This window comes from Helobdella robusta, assembly GCF_000326865.2.
Source record: "Helobdella robusta unplaced genomic scaffold HELROscaffold_20, whole genome shotgun sequence".
NCBI classification, from domain to species: domain Eukaryota; kingdom Metazoa; phylum Annelida; class Clitellata; order Rhynchobdellida; family Glossiphoniidae; genus Helobdella; species Helobdella robusta.
The window spans coordinates 587,287-607,412 of record NW_008704084.1 but is presented as its reverse complement, the minus strand read 5'-3'; the positions used below and the strand labels follow the sequence as shown (position 1 = coordinate 607,412).

Sequence of the window (20,126 nt, the reverse complement as noted above, 5' to 3'; positions counted from 1 at the left end):
AATTTGTATTTTAGATAATTTTGAAAGTTTGCTTTCAAAAGATCGCAGTTATAAATATTTTCATTTTCATAACTCTGTTATGGAATTCGATGATGGCGCAATAAATAAAATAAAATCTTTTCAAAAATTTCCCTTGAAAATTGTTTTTGTGAGCTGATGAATTATTATTTAATGTTCAATTTTTTGTACTTTGCGTGCCATGGAACTCTGAATTAGACTGAGTTACACGAAAGAAATTATTTTTTAAATTTATCGTTAAAATTTATGATTAATTCTATTTATTTCAAGCATTGAGCAGTGAAATATTTTTTCATCTTCAAAAGCTTAAAATAGCGAAACACTTGTCTTGAACGTGTTAAATTGAATGGTTATAGAGATAAAAAGCTGTTTAAAAAATATATATTTCTTTCTTAAAAGCTAATGATCGTATTATTGTATATAGGAAAAATAAATTAAAACTGGTTTTTTTTTTACAAACGTCATAAAACTAACAAAATTATGAAACGTGAAACATGTCACACAAATTCATCAACATCCTGGAGATTTTGTTACGAAGGAGGATTCTAAAAGTTCTGTCTCTAGCGTTTTTAAGGCCATCTTAACCTGTTTACCATGTTTCGAAATTTTTATAAATTTTCAAAAGTCATCCTTTTTCACAAGAAATTTTTCACCTCAGAAGTTAGTGCCGAACATTTAAGTTATAAATGTTAACTGTTGATTGATGCAACACAATTCTTCTCTTTATTATTTACCCCAAACGAATGTAGGGAACTGTTTATATTAAAAATACACATTCTCTGGTCTAAACTTACCTTCTTTTTTTTTGTAATTATTTCCGAATTAGCTTTCCTGCCACAAATAACTGCACATAGCAAGCACATTAGGTACATACAAATTTTCATGATTAGTACATTATACACATCCTACATGTGTTTATGTACGTGTACGCATGTGTATTGTGTACATATATAATGTTTGTTTACATTTATAATATTTATACACACACACATCCGCATACACGTATCTATATATAGAACCACATTTCAACAGCTTTCGAACAGAATGAAATAATCATGAAAAGAATCATATAAAATAACGTTTAAGCAACAAACGAAAACGAAAGTATAAAGCTACGAATATACTACTCCAATTAAAGAACGTCATTTCGTCGTTTCTTGTGATGAAAAACAACTGCACTGGTAATCCAAAATCGATAATGGATCATAGCCATCTAATAATATATTTGTTCAAATGTAATATTGGTGAGTGTGGGCACCATAATTCTGAATATATTGGTATGACAACGACCAAGTTATCGAGAAGACTCATGATGCACGCACAAACTGGTGCTATAAAGAATCACATGAAAGAGAAACACAATACTAAAATTACTAGATAAATCTTGAACCACAATGTTGAAATCTTACATTACAATAACAACCATTATAATTTACGACTAGCCGAATCAATATTCATAGAACAAAGACATCCAATTATAAATATTCAACAACGGGCAATTGGAATTCTTCCTAGCAACATATTTAGAAACAGAAGAATCATCGACAATGAAAAAACGCCAAAGTGTTGTATTTAACGATGTTGAAGATTGTAAAACCAAGTATTCACTTTAAACAAACAAGGAATCTACAAAGTAGAATAGAGGCACAGTATATATATATATTTGAGCATCTGGGCACAAATACAACACATCAATTTAAACACCGAAGATGGTATAAGAATACCGAAAAAAGCATTTCTGTTCTATCATGCATAAAAAAAAACTTTGGTTTTGAACTAAAGAAACTTGAAAATGTTTTACGATCAATCGTTAGAAAAATCGAAAAGTTAAATTGGAAGTTAGCTTACGCCGAACATGCTGTGATCTTCATCAATAATTGCATATATATATATATATATATATATATATATATATATATATATATATATATATATATATATAATAACAATATACTGATTAATGTACATGTATATTATTTATTATTTGTTAAGAGGGACTGTTCACCCTACGGATCGGTGTACCTCTCGCCTCCATCTGATCCCAGCTGGAGAAGGTGGTGATGATGATGATGATGATGATAATGGTGGAAATGCTGCTGTCTTTGCTGATTAATCAACATTATGAAATTATTATTGTTTTTATTGTTATTATTATTATTATTATTTTCCCGCCTATAGGGTGAGTTCTGATTCAGCTATCCACAGTAATGTGTCGTGCACGGTTTCACAGCACGGATCGAGGACTGCACTAAATAGTACAGAACATGGTTTGTTTGTACGTCTGCTTATGTATGTGTCTCTGTATGCTTGTACGTGTGTGTGCGCGTGTGTGTATATGCATGAATGTTTGTTTGTATGTGCGTGTGTTTGCGTTAATGATTTCAGCATATTTGAATTTAAGTGTGTGTGTGAGTGTATGTGCACATGTTTGTGCGTCTATGCGCGTTTGTATGTGTATGATTGTATACTCGTATTTATGTCTGTGCGTGTGAATGTACATGCGTGTGTTTGTGTGCGTGTGTGAATTTTTTATGCGCACATACATGAAACATCTGCTTATTGTCTAACGTTAATTTCTAAAAATAAAACAGCTTTCAATAATAATGATGTTTTTGTGGTTATTGCCCATTTTTTTAAAGTAATTATTTGTATTGTTTTTTGTTTTGTTTGTTTGTTTTGTTTGTATCAGTTTTTGTGTGTGTGTGTGTGTGTGTGTGTGTGTTTGTCATGTTTTTATAAAATATCTTTGTCCCTGTTCATGTATGGCTTCGTGATTGTTGCTTATTTTTGTTATACTTTTGTAATAGTAACTCGATTGTAATGTAATAACCATTTGTTGGCTGTAACTCTTATTTGGAGTTATTGGTGTAGTTAGCAATGAGTAACGTTGTTGTCATCGACAACAAATTGATGCAGTCAACACCGACGAAAGCACGACTCTATTCCTCAGTCAGTTCACCAAACCATCGATTAACAATCAACAACAACAACCACAAAATCAACAACAACAGCTGCTACAACAACAGCTACTGCAGCAGCAGCAGCAACAACAACAGCAGCAGCTACTGCAACAACAACTGTGGCAAGCTCTGGACGCTTCAGTTAGTACTTTGTGCTATGGTAGTATTTTTATATGCATTCCTATCGATCGTTTGCAATAAATTTACCAAATTTTAAATTGTTTTTATTCTTTTTTCTGATGCAACTCTGACAGAACTTCTTACAAATCTTTCATATATTTAAACCTTCATGCCACAAAGTCTGTACTATCTACATCACACATTAAGTACACGCTTCATACGCACGCGCATGTCTTTGAGTTTCGGACTGACAGTATTCGAACCAGGTCATCGCGTAATGGCAACGCGTGACATGACACTCCTACCGACTGAGCTAACTCGCCGACTGGTACAGACTTCAACATTTATCTTGCGAGTTTTCTTCATTATTTTTGTTCTGTTTTTTTTGTTTTTTTTTTTTCATAACAATTCCATTTTAGAATCACTGTTTGTGATAAAGTTTCCTCTTTGCAAATTACAAAAAGAACGATAGCAATGATGGAGATGTTTTCGTAACGACAATGTTCATATTTTTATCATGATAATAATACTAATAATTATTATTATGGTTATTATTATTATGATTATTATTATTGTTATTATTATTATTATACAACCTGAACAAGAGAGTCGTGTTTACATGGCTCACTGTTTATTTGTAATAATATGGTTTTATTGTTATTAATATATTTAAAATTGACATGTAATAGTAGAAAAAATTACGAGCATTCTGGCAGTATATTTTATTCATTATTTCATTTAATATTTTAATTTTAAAGTATATTTTTATATTTTCTACAAATATTTATTTTAAATATGGCGAAATGCCCATATTGCTGTAAAGAATTTCGTTATGTAAATAAACACTCCTGGCGCTGTGCACATAGAACGATACCTGCAACTAGTGAATTAAACAACAACAATTCTAATACAAGTTCGGTTAACAATATCTCAACAAAAAATAACTCTGATTCTGGCTCAATTAATGTTTTAATTCAAAATACCTCTATTAACAATAAATTGGTTACCAACTCAAATAATGTTTCAATTTTAAATAATGATAATTATAACAATAATTTGTTTAATAAGTTTGAAAGTATGTTGTCTTGCTGTTGCGGTAGATATTTTCGAGGCAGAAAGGGTCTTATAATGCATCACAGATGTTCAAATTCTCGACGGGCTATTAGCTCGGTTGAAAATACCAAAAAGACAATCAACCAACCACGATCATTTCAACACAAATCTGCCCCAGCGACAACACCACATCCTCTCCCAGGCGTTAAGTTACCTAAAACTCAACAGCAGTGGACGGAAGCCAACGCCTATTTTCACCATAAACTAAATTTCCTCAACAATATTGACGACATCGACAGCTACACCCAGCATCTACAACAAACAGTCTATCAATACTTCGCCGACTCATACGGTACACAAAAACCTATCGTCTCAACATCAGTCAACGCCAAAATCAAACAACTAAAGAAAAAACTTAAAATCTTAAAAACTCTCGGACGCAACAACAACAATTACAACAACGAAATAAAAAATCTGAGCAAACAAATTAGATCAACACTTCGTGGGGCGAAGTTGGCGAAGGGTGACGATCAATTAAATATATCTAGTCAACTGTCAAAAAATTTCTGGAGAACATGCAGAAAAACGTTCTCGCCAACCACATCGCTACCTCCATTATTCGACGTCGAAAAGGGTAGTAGCCACTTTGGCAACGTAATGAAGTCGAAGGATAATGAAGAGTTTAATATTCCTGAGTGGATTCCATCCGTCCTTCAGTGGTAATGTTAATCCGCCAACTTATGAGGAAATTTCATCTATCATTCGCAAAATTCGATCCAGGGCCTCTCCATGCCCTCTAGATCAGATATGGATAATAATGTTCAAAAGATGTCCTATCCTCAAAACTTATCTCCATAGACTACTCTCAAAATGTTGGGCCTCATCTACGATTCCAAGTTGCTGGAGAAAGGGCCTAACTATCTTGATTTATAAAAAGGGTGACGCCAGCGACCCGGGAAATTTTAGGCCCATAACGCTACAACCCGTTCTATATAAAGTTTTAGCTACATTTATAAAAAATAGATTATACCAATTTCTTCAAAAAAATAAATTTATCAACACAAACATCCAAAAAGGATTTTATCCTGAAGTCGATGGCTTGACGGAGCATACACAGATGCTAAATCATTTGTTAAAAGATGCCAGAAAAAACCAGCGAACGATTATAGTGGCTTTGCTGGATTTGAAAAATGCTTTCGGTGAAGTCAGCCATTTTCTAATCGACTCGATACTATTATTTCACCATGTACCTCAACAGCTTAAATCAATTATAATGTCGATATACTCAGATTATGCAATAACCATTTCAATTAACAACAAATTAACATCAACACTACCGGTCGAGAAAGGTGTCCTCCAGGGTGATCCGTGCTCTCCGCTACTCTTTAATTTATGTTTCAATCCGCTGATGAAAATCCTTGAAACCAAAGAGTACACTAACTGTGGTTATTTCTGGGGCCCAACTTCAGGACTGAAAGCCAAATCTTGGCTCCAATTTGCTGACGACTCAGCGATTATCGCCCACAGTTCTGAAGGCGCCCAGAAACTAATCGATTTGAATTACGCGTGGTGCAATTGGTCAAAAATGAAAATGAGAATCGACAAATGCAACTCATTTGGCATGAGGAAAAAAGAGGGGACCTACGAACAATTCTCTCCGAGATTGACAATTGATGATGAAGTCATTCCAAACATAGAAATTGGAAGTAGTTTTGTCTACTTAGGTAGATTATATGATTTTGAAGGTAAGGATACAAGAGCCAAAAAGGAAGTTAGCGCAAAACTGACCAAACTGCTGGAGACCACCTCTGGCCTTGACATCAGACCGCAACAGAGACTAAAAATACTACGATACTTCATTCCAACACAAATTCAATTTGAACTCCGCAACTATAATTTCTCGCCAACATGGATATCGTCCAACCTAGATAACTTGATCGTAAGTAAAGTCAGGGAGTGGCTCTCGATGCCGATCAGCGGATGTGTAGCGGAGATACTTTCACTACCAATGAAACTCGGGGGTAATAACATCATGTCACTAAGAGACACTGCAGAAAAAACAAAAATGAAAGTTCGCAGCTATTTAAAGAACAGCGATAATGAAGAAATTAAATGCTTATGGCACGAAACCTCTTCAAACTTTGTCAAACCTGACAGTTCGCTGAAAGTAACAGGCTCATTAAAGCAGTCTCTCAAACTCCTTGATGAATCCCGAGTGAAGTCATGTCTCAACCACATCATCGAACTTCAATCTCAAGGTACAGTGCTCAGGTCAACTGGCGAACTTATTACTACGGCACGGATAACTTGTTGGTCGAAAATTGTTGACAACATGTCCGGGATACATTACAGATTTGTGAGAAAATACATAATTCAACAACTGCCCATAAATTCAAATCTGGTCAAATGGGGCAAAACCACAACTCCCTTGTGCCCACTGTGTAACGTTCGACAAACAAACAAGCATGTAGTGTCTAACTGTGGTTCAACATCGGCTCTGAAGAGATACACAGATAGACATAATAAAATACTGGCGTTGATGATGGACGAGTCGAAGTTACAGGCTCCAAACGATTGCTGTTTGTTTGTAGATTTGGAAAGGGAAGGCATTCGTCCAATGTCACTCCTATTCAACACGCTACGACCAGACATTGCCATTTTGAGGGGCAATAAGATTGAAATATTAGAACTGACGATATGCCATGAAACTAATCTAATTTCATCGAAACAATATAAACAACAAAAATATAAAAATTTAAATGCATATCTAAATAAAGAATATAAAGATTGTTCTATAATAATTAATACATTTGAATTGTCGCCAATTGGTTTATGTAACAATTTTAATCTATCGATATTTAAATTTAAATGGTCAATACCGTTCAACTTTAAATTAATAAACAGTGTTATCAGCTCGTCATATGGAATTTATTGTGACAGAAACATTGCCTAATGCTATTTTAAATATAACTTACACCCATGCACTTGCCATTGGCAATGAGGATGGGTGGATCATACATTTGATTATTTTTATTCTATTGATTATTTTATTTTATTCAATTTAACATTTTAGTTACAATTTATTATCTTAATATCTTATAGTTTCATTGTGTCGATTGGATAAATAAAATATGTTCACATTACAGGGTGTCGGTCGACCCAAGTCTTGCGGTGTCCCAGACATCAAGTATTTTTTTCATACATTTTCCTGTTATCTTTTTTTTTTAAATTTGATTTAAATTTAATCAAAATAACTTTTAAATTATTGATTAATTATTTGAATAATTATTTTGAATGAGTAATTTATTATGATAATATATTTTAATTTATTTCTTTTTATAATTTAATTTACTTAAGTTTATTTCGTTATCGTTCATACTATTGTTCTTAGAAAATAACCCAAACTGAAAATTTAACCTCAGCATCTGTCCATCGCTGGAATTAAACTCTGTCGCCATGGCGTTACAACAACAACAACAACAACAACAACACCAACAACATCAATCATTACCATCATCAGCAACACTCAATCCCAACACAACAAACAACATCAACAACTGCTCGGGTTCGTTACCCAATTTACCAAACAACCTAAATTGCAGCAGCAACAACAACATCTTTGTAAACAGTAACAACAACAACAACAGCAACATAACAACATATCAGTTCGGTGTCTACAACAACGACAACGACGGCAACAACAAAATCAAAAACAACAACAAAAATATAAACAGTAGTTCATATTACCCTGTATACATACAGCAAGATTATGCGGATGATGCTGGTATGGTGGGGGGCGTGGTAGGGGTTAGTAATGTAGGGGGGGTTGGGAGGCTGCAGAGGCAGTCAGTACCTGCCCCGTTGGTCCTCAGGGACAGTAACTTCATTATCATGGACGCCAGTGCCATTGTCTGTGATGAGGTGAGTGAGTGTAGTGATGGTGATGGCTACGATGGGTAAAATGAAAGGAACTATGATTAAGGCGATGATTAATTGCGATGGTTGAAATGGGGAGGGTGATTATGGTAATGAGGGTGATCAAAAAAAAAGTCCTTAAAAGGTGAAAGAGGTTAATTTTGATTTTTAAGACCTTACTCTACAACTACAGCCAAACTGTTTTCAATTATATTTGATTATAGTACGAACCATTTTATGACGGTACAACAAATTTTGGGCTGAAGAGAGCTAGGATGTATGCATTTTACGTTGGTCTTGGATATTGTTTAAGTTATTGTCATCGTGAATAGCATGATGAGATCTAATTTAGCCAAAAAAAATGATCATTTCATGTAGACGGGATTGTTGTTGACTGACTATCCCAATCAACAGCAGCAACAACAACACCAACAACAGCAACAACAACTGCAACAACATCGACAACAACCACAACAACAACAGAGCTCTCCTCTCCTTCCTCCACAGCTCATCACACCTCCACCATCTTCCAGTGACGTCCACAACCCGTCACAAATCAACATTGAGATCCTACAACAAGTAACGATGATGATGAGGATGATGAAGATTGTGATGATAATAATGTTGCTGTCGTTGTTGATGATGATGAAGATGATGATGATGAAGTGTTTGATTATAACTATTTAAATGTTGAAATTATAATGTTGGTGATATATGCGATTATGTTATTCATAATGGGGTGGTGATGATGATGGGGTGGTGATGATGATGGGGTGACGGTGATGATGATGATGAGAGGGTGGGTGGTAAGGTTTTATCAGATGTGACATGTCTCTTGCTACTACGTTGAAATAATTCGGAAACAGATCAACAACACTTGCAACCAGCTGACTCCAAACTTCAACATCCAACAACTGCCACTCTATCAGCAACAACTTCTACAGCAGCAGCAACAACAACAACAACAACTTTTGCAGCAGCAACAACGACAACAGTTGCAAAATTTACAACAGTTTCCTCAAAAGAAGCCCACGAACTCCATCGACTCCTCCCCCGCATCCAGTAGCCTGGGTCAGCTGTCGCCGAAGTCCTTATCATCACCGTCGCAACAAAGTTCCTCGCCAAATAATTCCCAACAACTGTTGCACACGTTGCTGCTGCAGGGCGTCAGCGTTCAACAAAAGTTGAGGCAACATGATCATGAACAACAACCGCATCAGCAACAACATCAACATATTCTATTACAACCTGAGCAACAACAGCAGTTGATTAAACAACAATTGTTGCAACAACAACATAAAAATGTTGCTAATCAACAGCAGCAGCAACAATATCAATCACAGATACACCAACAGCAACATCGTCAACAACAATTACAACAACAATTGCAACAACAATTACAGCAACAACAACAACAGCAACAACCTCAGTTCAACTCAAATGTTGTTTTCTTTCCAACTGTGGCTCCAACCTTACAAACTCAACAACTTCTCACTGGACATTTTTTTCCCGTTTGAACATTTGCTTTATTTTTTTAAAGTTGCTCACAAAACATTGTTTGTTCAGCGTTTTATATTTTGTGTTACATGATGTTGTTGCATGATGTTGTTGCACGATGTTGTTGCATGATGTTGTTGCATGATGTTGTTGCATGATGTTGTTGCATGATGTTGTTGCATGATGTTGTTGCGGTCTCAAGATGGCACTGCAGTCTGTCATGTTGTGTTTCGATGTCATTTTAATTGTTAATCCATCTGTAAGGTACTTTTGAACAAATCGAACAAACTCTTAACAAATCCTTTCCACCACAGACTGTCAGTCCGAAATCTCCTGGCAAAGATGCGTCAACAGTCGTCAACACTAACAATGTTTTGGCAGAGGCCGCTGCTAAGCAACAGGCAGCTGTCGTAGCAGCTGTTCAGCAAAAGGAGAACGTAATAGCAGCTAAGGGATATGTTGTCAACATTTTAAACAACACCGAACCTCAACACCAAAGAATTGAAATTGCTCATCAGCACCTCATACCACAACAACATCAGCAGCAGCAGCAGCAACAACAACAACGAAATCAATTTTTGTTGCAAAAACAATTTGTGCAACAAGAAAATATTATTCCGCAACACATTCAACAACAACATCATCAGCAACAACTACAACAATTGCAACTGCAACAGAGTCACACGAATTTTTTACAGCAAAAATTTCAGAAAATTACTGTGGTTAGATTTCAATTTATTCATCTCAAAAGTTAATAAGTTTGAATAAGTTGGTATATATTTTGGTAGAAACGTTAATGACCGAGCATTCTAATTGGTGACGTCATTTTTTCAGAATCAAGTTACACAGCTACAGCAGCAACAACAATCGCCACCACTGCAACAACAGCATCAGCAACAATTACAACAACAACAACAGCAACAGCAACATTCAGCACAACCGCCATCGACACTGGACTACAGTTTAGACAACATCACATTACAACCTTTCACACCTTCTCCTCCTCACATCAACAACAACAGCAACATCAACAATTACATCAACAACGATCCAACAATCGCTGCCAATTACATCTCATCTCAACCCAACGAAAGCAGCAACAGAATTGTTTTTAAAGTCAACACCAATCCAAACAATCAATATTTCCTACCTGACGGCAACAACCCAACCACCACCAACAACATCTTTAATAACAACAACAGCAATGTTGATGTAATTGTTAATAATAACAACAGCAACAACAATAATAATAATAATAATAACAAAATTCCATGTGACTTTAACAGCACCCCTGACATAGTTTTGACTGGTTAGTTCAAGTTTTTATTATTAACAATTCCATTTATTCAACATTTAATTTAAATTTAATTGGTTTCTGGCAATTAATTATTAAAATAATAATTTAAATTTAGATTGTCGAAAATGACGTTTTATGATTTTAAGTTTACTTAAAGCTCTTTCCTCCCAATGTATAGCCAAAAATTTTGTAATGCATCATCAAAATACGGAGCCAGATGGCTGATGAAGAGCTTTCTGTAGCTGTGTATAATTACTTAGATTGCTACCGGAACATTTACATCATCTTAGTCATCAGAAATTATTTCCACATCTGCAGTGGGTTTTTCCTTCTTTTTGTTATTACTTAGCAGTTTGTATGCTTTTTTGGAAGCCAATAATTCAGCCACAACTTTTTTACTTCATCTCATTGGCATTTATATAGCGCCTGTTAAAAAGTGTGCCGGGAGCGAATGGCATAAGCTTTCTCACGTTTGGAAGATTTTGCCGATCAAATCTGCGGCTCATTCATTAGACCACTTCATCCAAACAGCTGTAAAACCTTTGCTCCTCATCCTCCCACAAATCCAAACTAAACACCAGGAATATAGAAATAAGCTTCCCTTTCAGAGCTTGTGTGCTGGGTGTCAATGCTTGCAAATCCAAACGTGTACTAGTAACATTATTAGTAATAATAATTATTTCAATAATAATAAAAAAAAAATAATAATAATAATAACAACTATAAAAATAATAATGATGATGAGTAATGACAATTTTACTTTAGCGGAAGACTTGGCCCTTTACGCTTCACAGATGATTACAGATGATCCAAAATGCTTAGGTCGGTTTCAATAATTTTTAAAATAATAATTATAATAATTAATAAATAATAAATAGTAGTAGTAGTAATAATAATAATTATTATTATTATTTAGACGTGACATAGTTAAAAGTTCCAGTCTATCTAATATATTTGATCAAATGAATGAATGAATGAACGAACGAACGAACGAATGAGTGAATGAATGAATGAATGAACGAACGAATGAATGAGTGAATGAATGAATGAACGAACGAATGAATGAGTGAATGAATGAACGAATGAATAAATGAATGAATGAAGGATAGTTAAATCGTTAATTGAACTAATTGACTGTACGATCGATTGAACGAAGGAATGATTGGATTGATAGATTTGAAACACCTGCCTCACAAACAGACGCATTTGACGGGGAGATGTTTGCCTCAGAAGATGCCCTCAGGCTGGCCCTGGACCCCCTGGAGGTCGAAGAACTTCAAATGTTGGCCGACTCCACCATCTTCACCGACCCACTGGCCGAAGACTCGTTCAGGATGGACCGACCTTGACATTCAAAATGAACAGCAACAATAACGATTCTCTTTCTATGTTTTATTTATTTATTTTCATTTTTTAGTTTTATTTTTACTCATTCATTCATTCATTTTATTTGTTTTTCCATTCATTTTATTTGTTTATTTTTTATACAAACTGTTTAGGTTTCGTTTATTAATTATTATATATTTTTCATTTTAAAATGTGCAATTTTTGTTTAAAAATATTTGTCTTTTTTATAGCTGCGTTGTTTGTGGCTGTAGCTATTGTAGTCGTTGTTGCAGTCGTTGTTGATTTTCTTAAATACAGGGGTTTTTATACTTTTTCTAATCATTGCTGAATCATCTAGTCTGCCTGGGCTGTACTCAACTTCAACACATTCACTCATTCATTCATTCACTCGTTCATTAATTCACTTGTTCATTCATTCGTTCGTTCATTCATTCGTTCGTCCATTCATTCATTCATTCGTTCATTCATTTATTCATTCATCCACCATCATTTTTCAATTTAACTTATGAGTACTTTCAGTTAATTTACACATTTTATTTTATACATTATAAAGATATCATTAGTCCTGGTTATGACATTAAACTGACCCTCACTGCCTTGTGAGTGATGTTGGATCATCAAAGGCTAGGCCCACCGCTTATAACTGTGGTTGCGTAAGGAAGGGCGTCCTGCGTAAAAATTAGCCAAATAAATTACTTATGATGACAGAAGTGACAATGTGACAGATGTGAATGGCGTCGAGGGGTATTTCGGTTTCATCATAGGTAGCCAAACGGCAACCCCCGATCTCAGGGAAAATGTCGTCTAAACGTGTGTTGTTGTTTGTTTACATTATAAAGATATCGCGTCAACATTTTGTTACTTGACGCTATTATATGCTGACGAAGGACGTTGCTCTAATTGTTAATGTAACGTTGATGACGTCACGTTACTTACATGTTTTTAAAGTAATGCTATGTTAATTACATGCCCATGAAATGTTGTTGTTATGTTACTTACATGTTTTCAACGTAGTGTTGTTGTTGTTATGTTATTTACAGGTTAATGTGATGTCGTTGTTACGTTACTTTCGTTTTAATGTAATGTTGATGACGTCAAATGTTACTTACATGTTGTTGTTGTTGTAATGTTGATGACGTCATATGTTGTTAGCGTAATGTTGAATACGTGGTCGCGTTACATACACGTTGCTGCATTTTCATTCTTCCGTTGCATCTGACCTTGAAAAAGATTTATTTTTCCGAATTTTTAGTTGACATAATTTTTTAGTTCTAAATTTTTGTCTTTGGTTTTTTTATTCAAATTTTTGAAATTTATTTTTCGACTGTTTGTTCTGTGGTGGATTATTATTTTAACTTTTATTTATTCGTTGATTTATTTTAATTAACTTCTATAATTTGGTTATTATGAATTAATTAATTAATTTACCTAATTATTTTTTTAAATCACCTTCAATTTCCCGACCTAGATCTCTTTCTTTTCGTATTGAAAGTTCGTTCGTTCGTTTGTTTGTTTGCTGAATTATTTGCTTGATTGTTGGTTGAATTTGTAACGTGATTTTTAGTCTAGTCAGTGTGTTTTTGTTCGTTTTGTTTTATTTTGTTGATTTTTTATGCATTATTAATTTACTTTGAGAACAATAAAAAAAAAACATCGATCGATCTATCCGTTTGATGAACTTTTGAAGAGGATGATGAAAAAGATGATGATGATATGGATGATGACGATAAGGACGATGTTGTGAAATGAGATTGAACTGCAGATCAGACAGACAGCAGGGTGTTTGGTTTTTTTTTTTTTTTGAAAATATTTTTCCATTTCCGCGCCATCTTTGCTGAGGTTGTACTTTTCAATGGTTGTCGTATAATAACTTAACTTTTTTCTCTAATTAAACACCATCTCCATTTTTTCTCTACGCGTGTAAGTTTTGTGTCATCAGTTTCTAAAATTATGTTTTAAATATCAGTGAATACACACAACACACACATACACGTAAACACACACAACACAAACACAGATGAGTTATAAAAATGTGAATATCTTATTTTTGTTTTTTTTTGCAGTTTTTCATCCAGCACTTCATTTTTTCCTAGTTATACACTTCACTCCTGACAACTTTCAACATATTCTCTGGTTGTGCTAATACGTTTCGAAGTTTTCCATGAGTTGAAATTCACTCAACAGCAGCCACTGGATTTTTATTTTCAAAGTTTTTTCCATTCTATTCCAAAGTTTTGTTTTTGTTGTCGTTGTTAAGCACAAACAGACGAACGTGCAAAATTTTTTTCTCCGTAAATTTAATGTGCTGCATACACCGCCGGTCCTCGTTTTTATCATCAACATTTTCGTGATCCTCACATCTTCTTCATCTCTAAACATCTTCTTCATCATCATTAACAATTTCTTCATCGTTAGCGTCATCATCAAGCCGACTATCACAACCGTCATTTGCATCGTCATCGTTAAATTAAATTAACATCATTAAATAGCGTCATTATCACAGTGTGGTCGTGTTGTACTTTTATTCCGTCGTACGAACTCTCGTGCATTTAAAATCACACACACATACACACACGCGCGCACAAACACAACACGCACACACAGATACACAATCAGATACATATACACGCAAGGGAATAAATATCACAACAAAATGCATTCACACATACACCCATGAAATACATTTATATACCCAAAACACACATGATAAATGTATATACTTAAGCGTGCATATACTCTTACACACACACACCACACACAAATAAACACAGACATCCACACACAGTTACATAATACAAGTGTGTTTTTCTTAATGACTTTCTTAATGTTGCAGTGTATTAATTGATAATGTTTTATTTTTTTAATGTCATATTTTCTCATCAGTCCGTCTTCGGTGTTGTAGGATGTTCTTCCTCCAAATATCAATATCTACCGTCACACAATTTACACACACACACACACGTACATACGCACATTATTTATGTACATAAATATATATATACGTACATATATATATATATATTTATAATTTATTTGATCAATGCGTATTATAAAATGGTGAACGCTTATCATTGTTCATTCGCTTATTTACAGACGAATAATAAAGATAACAATCCTATCCTCATATATTCATATGCGCATCCAATCAGTTGCTATTGGTCTGAGCCGGGTAAAAAAGAATATCCGACTTCCGACACACACACACACAGACAGACACACACACAGACAGACAGACACACAGACAGACAGACACACACAGACAGACACACACACCACACACACACACACAGACTGCAATACAATTTTTTGATGTCCAAGTAGAAGTTGTCTTTTCAAATATAATTATTCTCATAAACTGTTCGTGGCGTTCACAAAAAACAAAATTGGAAGCAAGGATTCTTCCAACTTTTTGGTATTGTAGCAACGAAATTCGTTTCAAAATCTCGGAAATAAATTTAGAAAAAAAATTTAAGTATACATAGCAACACTTATTCCAATAATTAATATACGGATAGAACATTACCCAAACTATTTCTAACCATAATTAATATCTAAATATTTTATTAATAATTAAATAAATTGCAAATTAATAAATTCTAGAATTGCAAACGATAAAATTGGTTATTTCCTCTCAACAAACTAAACAAAAAATAAATAAATAAATGGATGGAAAACAAATTATAAAACAAAATTTAAACAAATGAACTAATAAACTGAAGCTATAATAAGACCTAACGAAGGGTTGATTTAGAATGTTTGGTACGTACAAAGTGATCAACCAGCTAAGTATAACAACAATAATTTATCGACAATTTATTTGGTTATACCCACACGAGCACTGCATAATAAATTCAGAGATTTGTGACAACAACAAAAATAAAAATAACAACAACCAAACAGTTATAACAATAACAAAATATTAACAATGGTGACGATGTTTTCATAGAAATAATAATAATAATAATATTATTATTATTAATTCTATATTATTGTTATTTATTATCATTAAACTTAAGATGATTAAATGGTTATGTTAGGTTTTTGTCATTCTCATAATCACCACCATCATCTTCGTCACCATCTTCATCACCGTTGACAATTGTACAAGTACAAATAACAAAAACTATAAATATAATTCTACAATAATTAACCCTAGTTTTAAAATTAAGATCATCCAATCAATCAATCAACCAATCAATCACCTATTGGTCAGCACACAGACCAATCCTTAGCCGTAAAAAATACAAACAAGCTGATTGGCTGACTGATCTTACCAACCACGTGGACTGATCTATCCTTGTTTTGGGATGCCATGGGACGCATATCCTAACATGACCTTCTTCATCTCACCTATCGCAGCTCCTGGGTTCAAACCCTGCATGAAACCATGTGTCGCTTTATCATCATTTTTATATTTTTGAAGCTTTTTCCAATTAAAAATTGTATATACAATACAAATGACTATCATATAAAAAGAATCAACCAACTAATTAACTGAAAACATAATCGTACAAATTAATTGATAATGTGGGCTATTATAATGTTAATAAGGATGATAAATTGCCTCTTCTTTACAGCATGGGAAGCATAACCTAGGGTAGGGATTTCGCCACAAAAGAAGTCATTAACATGTTACACGTTTCAATTCTCATTGAACAGCTGACTAAATAAACAGAAAACTAAAAACAACCCGAACAGCAAATCAACCAACCAAAAAATCAACCAGTCACTAATTCAGACAGACAGCAGACAGACAAACCTTGGGACATGTCTTGGTGCAGTTCATGATGGTGTGGCACCTGTAAAGGGACCATTCGTCTCTCATTTGTGCCAGACGCTCGTGTTTGAAGTCATCTCGACTGTCCATAATCCATCTGGATGGAGCAGAGGAAAAGTTTATAAATAAAAACAGTTATTTAAAAAAACCTATAAAAATCATTCCGTTTTTAATTATCAAACTAAAAACAAGCCAACCAATTATAAAACCAACCAATCAGCCAGCTAACCAACCGGCCAACCAACTGGCCAACCAACTGGCCAACCAACCAACCAACCAGTCAACCAGCCAACCAACCTGTAAGCCTGCATGATGACTGCAGGTCCCAGGTACTTGTCACCATTCCACCAGTAGCTTGGGCATGATGTAGAGCAGCACGCACAGAGGATGCAGTCAATCATGCCGTCCTATTCACAGTGAGAGGATGGCGTGAGGATGGCAATGATGGTGGCAATAAAAATATAATTAATAGTGACAATAATGTTGTTGATATCGACATCAAGATGATTATGATTTGACAATGGCCTGATATCAACAGCTTGCAATGAATGACGCGCAAAAATAATTTTGGACCAAGCACCCTTGTGTAGTAACATTGTTCTTCTTAGATCAGTAAATTAAAATCATCAAAACATTTTAAAAACAAATAGTTCATCGTAATTTTCCAAATTTCAAATGAGAAGTCAAATAATTTCAACTCAGAACATTCAATATTTGCATATAGTCTCATGGAATATAAATAATTTAAAATAAACGACTGATAATCACTTGGAAATAAATAAATAGCCAATCAGCTTAACCAACGGACCAAGAGACAACAGCAACTGACCATCCACAAAAGACATACAAATGACAGTGGACCAATGCCACAACTAATGAACAACCAAAAAACAAATGACCAATAAACCAATAAAAAAACAGCAACCAACCAGCTTAGCTCGATCCTCAGGACTCTGTAGAAAGGACTTCTTGCCGAGGTCCTCTTCATTGAAGTTCTTCTTCTTAAGGTATGGTTCAATGAACTTGTACTGGGCATAGAAGTTGTTCATGTCCTGCGGTGGTTGCATGGTTGTCAGTCAGTGGTGAGGAAGTGATGGCAGTATAATAACGGTGGATTGAATGATGGTGAAATAATAAATTTGCAGAACTAATTTCTTGAAAGTGAAAAAATAAATTTATTGTTGTTAAACCAATTTGGCGCACAAACAAGCATACTGCACACAAAAACATCCATGTATACTACAAAGAAATGAACACCAACAAACCGGAACGAGATCCTTGATGACCCACATGTGAGGAAGTGGGTAGACCTTTGTCGTCTTGCCCAGGTTGTTGTCGATAGGACTGCACCATGTAATGTTACAATGTGATGTCATTTTAATGTTGATGTCATTGAAGGATAAGATAGGTCAATATTGAATTGATTACATGCACCGATAAGAATTAGCAAAAACGAACAGCCAAATTCACGTTAAAAGATTTATTAATTCAATAATTGATTCTTTTAGATTCAACAATTTGTTTCAAAAAATGCTGAATAAAATGAAAATTTTATGCCTACAAAATACAATTTTGAAAGATAATTATTAAAAAAAACTGCATAAATCCTAACCACAAGCAAGCAAGGGTGTTGGCCCCATTGATATTCATAGAGCATGACCCACAGATGCCTTCGCGGCATGACCTTCTGAAGGCCAACGTGGGGTCAACCTCATTCTTTATCTTGATCAGAGCATCAAGAACCATAGGTCCACAATCATTCAGATCAATTTCATATGTCTGCATGTGGGGTTTGTCTCCAGGCTTGTCCGGGTCCTGAATTCAGATGAGTTTACAAGTTATGAAATAATAAGAATTGTTTAGTTTAGAAAAAAATTATAAAAGTCTACTTTAGAAATCTTACTGGTATAAAAACTAAATTGGGATACTAATTAGATATTAAATTAGCAGGTTAGAGACAGACAACAGTTTCTATGGAAATTAAGATCTGGAAGATGATAAAATAACTGGTGGTGTCTCAAATTATATGTTAATTATTACATTGTAAATATTATTATTATTATAATAATTATAACACAAACAGTAATAAAAAATTAACATGAACAACTATATGAATATATTATATAACATTACTGCAGTAACAAGTAACAACTAACAACAACGACTAACATATCTATAAACTTTGAACTTCTTCATCTTGGGGGAAGCTGAGGTCGCAGCTGCAGCAGCTGCTGAGTAGACCCTCATCTGTCAGATAAAAATTTTATGTTTAAAACTTTAAATTAAATTAAACTGTGAAAAAAAATTGAATTATAAATAAAACTAACTTCAACATAGAGTTATTCAATTTATTAAACACAATCAAGCAGACATATACGCAGACATTTTTAATTTTATATTATTAACATCTTCTTTAACTTTAATTAAGATTTTAAAAATTTTAAATTGAGAGAGATCAAAGCTTCAAGGTTATGTGTTGAAAAAAAGTGAACTAAACCTAAAACAAACGGAAAATTGGCATTAATTTAAATCTATCCTAACCTGCCCCAACGAAATAAGGGCCTTCTGACGAAAGAAAGCACGGAGAGACAACATGGCCGGCTCCATTCTCAGTAATTTTATCGCAAATTCGATAATTTAATTCAGCCTACTTCACAGGAAGTAGAAGTATTTTTAACGCGATCGAAGCCAAACTGCGATGAAGGTAAAGCCAAATGACTGCATTCGCTTTCGTGAACTTTCGCAATTAACTCGGTTCATATGAAGAGATTCATTTATACTCTATATATATATATATATCACTCAGTTCAATTTTAAACTAGATTTAATTAATATTTAAGATTATCTTAACTCGATTTTAGATTAAGATGATATTATTGATAGTTTTGGTGGCTTAAAAAGAAGAATGAAAATGTACGAAAAAAAATTATTTATTCGAGTATAAATCTTAATTAATTTAGCTAAATCCAGGCAGCGATCGAACTTAAAAAAACCAAAAATAGCATAAAACTGTGGACAACCGTACGAACAGAAACTTCTAGAGGAGAAAGAAAGGTAGAGAAAGTTAACACACGTATTGTTATTAATGTTTTATTTTTGTTTTTCATTTAGAAATTACCACATTCTTCGTGCTATTCGACCA

The 20,126-nt window shown here is 34.1% G+C and overlaps 2 protein-coding genes across 2 annotated transcripts; one reads left to right on the top strand and one right to left on the bottom strand.

Annotated features, from left to right (window-relative positions):
* Nucleotides 1–3,893: 3,893 nt before the first annotated feature.
* HELRODRAFT_171155 (hypothetical protein) lies at nucleotides 3,894–12,209 on the top strand (the record flags this gene model as incomplete). The annotated part of the gene is made up of 9 exons (XM_009017902.1): nucleotides 3,894–4,870; nucleotides 4,932–5,047; nucleotides 7,672–8,072; nucleotides 8,550–8,645; nucleotides 8,933–9,577; nucleotides 9,878–10,285; nucleotides 10,482–10,872; nucleotides 11,626–11,682; nucleotides 12,061–12,209. The coding sequence occupies 9 exons, from the start codon at nucleotides 3,894–3,896 to the stop codon at nucleotides 12,207–12,209; spliced, it is 3,240 nt and encodes a 1,079-aa protein (XP_009016150.1).
* A 3,286-nt stretch (nucleotides 12,210–15,495) lies between these two features.
* On the bottom strand, nucleotides 15,496–19,688 carry HELRODRAFT_185494 (hypothetical protein). The gene is made up of 8 exons (XM_009017901.1): nucleotides 19,526–19,688; nucleotides 19,154–19,231; nucleotides 18,597–18,799; nucleotides 18,250–18,328; nucleotides 17,914–18,036; nucleotides 17,282–17,391; nucleotides 16,967–17,081; nucleotides 15,496–16,582 (listed from the first exon to the last, which is right to left on the bottom strand). The coding sequence occupies exons 1-8, from the start codon at nucleotides 19,589–19,591 to the stop codon at nucleotides 16,499–16,501; spliced, it is 858 nt and encodes a 285-aa protein (XP_009016149.1). The 5' UTR covers nucleotides 19,592–19,688; the 3' UTR covers nucleotides 15,496–16,498.
* Nucleotides 19,689–20,126: the final 438 nt, after the last annotated feature.

What these genes read in the sequence shown, in the direction of transcription:
- HELRODRAFT_185494 (XM_009017901.1), bottom strand. Translation starts at nt 19,591, where the DNA reads ATGGAGCCGGCCATGTTGTCTCTCCGTGCTTTCTTTCGTCAGAAGGCC. An exon ending in TCATCAAGGATCTCGTTCCG is followed by an intron (nt 18,037 to 18,249) that starts GTTTGTTGGTGT and finishes CAACCACCGCAG; the next exon opens with GACATGAACAACTTCTATGC. An exon ending in CTGAGGATCGAGCTAAGCTG is followed by an intron (nt 17,392 to 17,913) that starts GTTGGTTGCTGT and finishes CACTGTGAATAG; the next exon opens with GACGGCATGATTGACTGCAT.